The sequence below is a fragment of the Triticum aestivum genome, chromosome 5B, assembly GCF_018294505.1.
Source record: "Triticum aestivum cultivar Chinese Spring chromosome 5B, IWGSC CS RefSeq v2.1, whole genome shotgun sequence".
In the NCBI taxonomy this organism is placed as follows: Eukaryota; Viridiplantae; Streptophyta; class Magnoliopsida; order Poales; family Poaceae; genus Triticum; species Triticum aestivum.
In genome coordinates this window covers 229,946,899-229,953,487 of record NC_057807.1, presented here as the reverse complement: position 1 = coordinate 229,953,487, position 6,589 = coordinate 229,946,899, and the positions used below count along the sequence as shown (strand labels likewise).

The following is a 6,589-nucleotide window of genomic DNA, read 5'->3' as shown; positions in this document are numbered from 1 at the left end:
GGGCCTCTGGCCTGATAGAACTAACCATCACGTGGGCATAGTATGGGCGTTCTGCGTCGTGTACATCAGCCGAAGCTTAATAGACGTCAGCGACGGAGCGGCGCGTGCCGGGTTGGACTGGTAAGCTCCTGCCTTTTTAGGGAGGTAGCTAGGTCTGCTCACCGGCCGCCCACGCAACGTGCAGGAGTTCCCGGGGAGATGGCCCATGACCCCTGGGGGCATAGGTTTAGTCCGGCGTGCTGGCCTCTCTATTAAGCCTAGGTCGGGTTGCGGCGTATTGTTTGGCCGAGGCCGGGCATGACCCTGGAAAGTGTGTCCGGCCGGAGTCAATCGAGTGTGGTGGGTAAGTTGGTGCACCCCTGCAGGGAAGAAAACATCTATCGATAGCCTGTCCTACGGTAACGGACACTTGGAGTTGTATCCCGATCGATACAACTAGAACTGGATACTTGTGATGAGAACTGGATGGTGATGAGGATTTGATTGTGATGATAACTGGATAGTATGGCTCTGGGATTTCTTTCTCGCAGGGAGTCGAGAAAGGATCTCCGGCCGAGGTTGATAACACCACTGCTACTTTACTTTATGCTACTCTACTCCCTCCTGTTGCTGCAAGATGGTGGGTTTGACAAGATGCTAGTCTTCGATAGGACTAGACCTTCTCTCTATTCTGGCATTTCTGCAGCCCAGTCCACATATACAGCCTTCCTTTGATAATGTTGCATATGTAGTGTAGATCCTTGCTTGCGAGTACTTTGGATGAGTACTCACGGTTGCTTTGCTCCCCCTTTTCCCCCTTCTTTCTTCTTTCTGGTTGTTGCAACCAGATGGTGGAGTCCAGGAGCCAGATGCCGCCTTTGATGACTGCTGCTACCCCGAGGGTGCCTACTACCACGTGACGGACGCCGACGATCAAGAGTAGTTAGGAGGCTCCCAGGCAGGAGGCCTTGCCTTTTCGATCATAGATGCTTTTGTGCTAGCCTTCTTAAAGCAAACTTGTTTAACTCATGTCTGTACTCAGATATTGTTGCTTCCGCTAACTCGTTTGTATTCAAGCTGATGTATTCGAGCCCTCGAGGCCCCTGGCTTGTAATATAAAGCTTGTATTATTTTAAATTGTGTCTAGAGTTGTGTTGTGATATCTTCCCGTGAGTCCTTGATCTTGATCGTACACATTTGCGTGTATGATTAGTGTACGATTTAATCGAGGGCGTCACACGATATACACAAAAAAGATTGACAACATGTGCAGATATTCATATTTCAGACTATTAAGAATAGGCAAGTAAACGTAAGCCTACATAAGCAAGGTATGTATGTTTGAGAACACTTACAGGGATGAACCACTGGAACATCGCCCAAATCCACATCGATTTGAGGTCCATGTGTGCTAATATCGAAGTACAGCTTCATACCAACTTGGAATTTGATTACTTTGGCCAATTCTCTCCAAGTTGTTCCAGTGAATTTTTTTCCTTTATAGTTTACAAGAGAACAATAGAAAAGAAAGAGATGGTTTGTTTTAAGCTGAGGCTTAGCAGAGAGCTTTTGAAATGAAAAAAACGACCAACTTCTTCAAGAAATTTTTTTCTACAAAGCATGAGATGAATTGTGGATAAATGAAAGAATTATAATAGTTACACTTACAAGTCATAAATAATTATACCAATTGTCATTTAATTCACAGTGGCCTATGTGAGCATGTTTACAAATTTATCAATAGTTTACTCTTTTACATACTTGCACAAAATAACAAGATGAATGTGCAAGAGATCAATATGCATGTTCAAGCATTAACAAAAATGTGCGCTATGTGGCATAAATTGCACAAAGTTGTAATGTTCTATTTTTAGCATTTGTCCTAATTAATACATGGTTAGCTATTGTTAGGATTTTTCAGAAAGCAATGTGAATGATCTAAAATATGATCAATACTCTTTTGTAATTATGAAGCAATCATCAAAACTAGCTGCATGTATGTTTACATATCAATTAGATTGTTTGTAAGTTCCATGCATGCCGGCCATGGTCATGACCTGAACAATGACCTAACTCATAGACCACTAGTACAGTTCAATCAAGTAACTAAAAGCAATTTGGGCACACCATGATTGACAGAACAACCAATGTAAAAAATATGCAGTCGTGTCTTCAAAGCCAACTAGAAGGCTTATGAAGAAGTGTTTGACAGGCATCACATGGCCATTGTCGCACAAGCCACTGGTGTCCAAACACTTTGGGCACTGCGAATCCAAACCGTTGCACACTTGATTTAAACCGGAATTGAAGACATGGAAGAAGGATTTACCTGCATTTTGTCTCGATGAATCGGCCTGCCTAGGGTTTCTCGAGGTCATCGACCGATGAAGGCGGTGGCGATCTTCTTTGGAGATGAGAGGTGGCGAAGGGGGCGGCAGTCCCGGACAGGAGTTAACGGTGAGAGGGGGATTTGGGGATTGGAATGGGGAGCCGAGATGGCTCAGTGTGGAAGAAGAGTGGCGTGACGTTGGTGTGACTATAGGTGAGCGTCTCCCTGCCTGGGGCCACTTGATAGCGACAACAAAACAAATCATTAGCAAAAAAAATTGACTTCCTGGAGTCGAACCAAGGACCTGACGCACTTAACTTAACCAGTTGGATCATATACGAGTAGATCCACTCTAGGGTACCGTCCCATCCTCGTGATCACCGCCTGAAATTGGATGCCGGTACTCTAGTGACCACCTGAGTTGCAATGCAATGGCATGGTCACCGCTTGAAATTGGATGCCAGTGGCGTGGTGATAGCCTGAGTTGCATGCCAATGGCGTGGTCACCGTGTAACACCCTTGGTTTTTTGCCCTTTTTCTTTTTCTTCTTCTTCAGTTGGCTTTTCTGCTCTCTGTTCTAATTCTTTTAGAATCAACTCTCCTGGACATGAGAGGGACTATCCAACTACCTTTTATTCTTGGACATGGGCAGACACAGGGTCCCCATTTGTACTTTCTCCCGAGCTTCACCAAATCGCATGTCATGGGAGAGGTGCCTAGGATCTCGTATCTGCCACCTAAACCACCAAACAGAACTCCATAATTCTAGTACTACTGCAGTTATCAAACAACTCATTTGCATTGTCCCATGATTATCAAGTGATTGATTACCAAGATAATTGGTTAATTTACATGAGGCAGAGCATGCATACATCCCTATGCGCAATACAAGGAAACTTTACGGTGAACGACAAGACTTTTTTCTCTTAATTGTGCCACAAAAATGGTTTATTGACAATTAAATTTTGAAGTAGTAACAGAAGAGTAACCAGCTCATGAAGGCGGCACTTTCAAAAAAAAAAAAAGCTCATGAAGGCGGCATATAAGCATCGTGTTAACTTCCCCTAAGTAAAACGGTAACCATGCACCCCTGCTTTACACTTATAACCCCACATAACAGAGTAATTATTACCACCTGCTTCTGCGGTCACTATGGAGTATGGAGTGGACGCAAGCCAAGAAAAAACTACCTCTCGCCGGCGACTAGACCGCCGGAGCTAGCTGTGATAAACTAGACCTCTACGTGGCAGCCAGTGGTTTTCTGGAACTTGAATCCGCTTGCCCCTGGTGTGCCGTTTCCTCTGACGGTCTCGAGCAAGGCCTGGCAGGTGACGAAGAGATGGTAGTGGCCAGAGATCCAGCTGCCGACCTTCCACCTGACGCGGCCGTCGATCTTGACATGGAGCACGAGGTGGCCAGCCTGGCAGTCCTGGGAGATTTTGCTGGCGAGGTAGGGCGCGAAGGGGACGTTGGGCCCGTCGAGCACTGGCGACCATATGTCGATGTCGCCGTGGCCCTGGTAGACCGGCGGGAGTGAGGCGGCGACGGTGATCTGCTGGAAATCGTAGGAGGCGTAGACGTCGAGGCGGTCGTAGTAGACACCGATGCGGTCGTTGGGGTTGCGGGAGGCTACGGTGACCTGGAGGGAGGTGGAGAGGAGGCCCGAGGAGTTGGAGAGGTCGAGCTGCCGGAGGGAGGCGTCCTGTAGGAAAAAGCTTGGGTGGGTGGGGCGGAGCACCAGGTAGACGATGAGGGCGATGACGGCGACGATGAAGGCCATGCCCAGGAGCACTTTCAGGAGGCGCCGGCAGCCATTCCGGAAGTGGTCGTCGTGGTGGTTGCCGCAGTCCTTGCCCATGGCTAGCTGTCTGCTTTGATCAGTTGGTTCGCGTTTGTGTCTCCGATGAACTCTTATTCTCTGTAGTGAGAGGAGGAGGGAAAGGTGTGGTGCTGGGGCAGAGTAAGCTGGGCTTACGGCCGGGTCACACCATTAATATGCTCTCTCCTCTGAGTCCCACGGTCATGGTGGGGGCTGCTCAGCGACGTGCCTACTAATTGTCGTTAGACGACCATAACGTAAACCTACTTCTTTTTTTTACTTACCTTCTTGAACCTCTTTGGAGCTTAGCACAGTGTACGCGGGCAGGACGGATTAGAAAGCAGAGTTGGCACGTAGTGGGTTGATGGATGCGCTATAAAATCGTTGCGTTGGAGAAGAGAATAGAAGTGTGCAAAGGACAGAGAAGACGGTGCAGAATCTTTGGCACGTGTCGGGGACTCGATTCGTTGGACTCGACCTGCCTGCCACCGCCAGATGTGTACTCCGCAACTGCGCATGTGTTTGTCTGTCTGGTGTAGGCAAGTAGGAGTGGTAGAAGGTGCCAATCATGTCGCCAATTCCGACGTAACGGAACAGCGATTTCTTTAGGCTGGTCACAATGGACAAGAACATAAGCTAGTAACTTACACACTTCTCTAGACTATATTACTATCTCCATAGTGGGTAGGAACATCTATGTAGTGTCATGCAACGATGTATTTATTAGGTTATAAACTCATTGTTTCTTGGAGTGTGTGATGTTCCAGTAACTTAGCTAGTTATCACAAGCACCTCTCTCTTCATTAAATATGTGCCACATAAGCAAAGTTGTATTGGCGTGTGTGATGTTACTCCTAAGTTCCTCCACATTGTGACCAGCCTTAGAAAAAAGTCTAAAACAAATCTCGAACTTGTGGACGAAATCTAAATCGAACCCTGAAATCTCAATCCTTGAAATCAGCACAACGAATTTATTGATTCCGGTCTATTTTGAACTTTAGGAGCGTTTTGCTGGCATTCGCTGATGTGGCAAGTCAAACCCTCGAATCTTTGATCAAGTCGTGTGTTCCACTTCGTTTTGATCGCTGCATGGAGAAAATGTTATTGTTTTCAACAAGAAAAAAATCGCTACAGTACCTCTCAAGTTTCAAAAAAAAAAATCTCAGTTTCAAAAACCATTCAAAGTTTAAAAAATGATTGTGTTTAAAAAAATGTGCACTACAGTACCTTCTAGGTTTTCAAAAATAGTTTCACACTTCCAAAAAATGTTCGAATTCAAAAATTATTTATGTTTCAAATAAATGCGCACAAATTTGAAAAAATGTGTGCGTCTTAAAAATTGTTCACTACAGTGCCTCTCAGTTTCAAAAAATGTTCAAAGTTTAAAAAATGTTTGTGTTTAAAAAAATGTTCACTAGAGTACCTCCTAGGTTTTCAAAAATTGTTCTTAAAAATGTTTCATTTTAGAATTTGAAAAAAATCATATTTGCATTTTAAAAAGTTGTTCGCTGGAGTACCTCCCAATTTTAAAAAATGTTTAAAGTTTGAAAAACATTTGTGTTTCAAAAAATGTTCGCTGCAGTACCACCTAGGTTTCTAAAAATTGTTTGTGTCTTCAAAATAAATCTTGTTTAAAGAAATATTCGTGTTTTAAATAAATGCTCGTAAAATTAAAAAAAAATAGTCTACCTAATATCTTTTTCAGGAACAAGAGGAAATGGTTTGCATATTAAAAACTTAATCCCTACAGCACCTCTTAGTTTCAAAAGAATGTTCTCGTTTTCAAAAAATGTTCCAAGTTCAAAAAATGTTTGTGTTTAAAAAATATGTTGCTGCAGTTCCTCCTTGGTTTTCAAAAAAAAACGTGCTTTCAAAAAATGTCGATTCAAAATGTTCACAATTCGAAAAATGTTTGAGTTTAATTATTTTTTTGTTCATAACTTTGCAAAATATTCACTTTTTCGAACAGAGTGTTTAGCCTTTTTTTTAGAATCTGGCGTTACTATTAGATTATGTTATTAATTTATCGCGTTGCCTAACGGACAACAGTGGTCGTTAGTTCTACTGGCTATCACCCACTCTTGCATCTGTAGCTGCCGCTTTCGATCCCTGCAGCACGCTTTTCATTTATGTACATTTTTAACTGGAGCGAACGCGAATGGGCCTGCCCATTGCGACTAGTGGGTGCGAAAGGACGGTACTTTGCCAGGAAAAAAATCCCTCTTAGCCGCAGTCAACAGTGCCGGCTTTAATCTGCCATGTCAGCAATCCTTGTTTGGGAACGCACTCAGGGTTTAAAATAGATCGGGATCAATGAATTCGGTGTGCTGATTTCAGAGATTGGGAGTTGAGGGAAATGGCAGCAGGTGGTCAATGAGTCCAAGCTGCTCTTGGTTGACTGGTCAAGGTACCTGGTAATGGTGAGTAATAAACAGGGAGATACTCGACTCGGCGGAACCAAG

At 44.2% G+C, this 6,589-nt stretch overlaps 1 protein-coding gene across 1 annotated transcript; it reads right to left on the bottom strand.

Annotated features, from left to right (window-relative positions):
- Window positions 1-3,317: 3,317 nt before the first annotated feature.
- On the bottom strand, window positions 3,318-4,255 carry LOC123115913 (NDR1/HIN1-like protein 1). The gene has a single exon (XM_044536955.1). The coding sequence runs from the start codon at window positions 4,164-4,166 to the stop codon at window positions 3,540-3,542; it is 627 nt and encodes a 208-aa protein (XP_044392890.1). The 5' UTR covers window positions 4,167-4,255; the 3' UTR covers window positions 3,318-3,539.
- Between the last annotated feature and the right edge of the window lie 2,334 nt (window positions 4,256-6,589).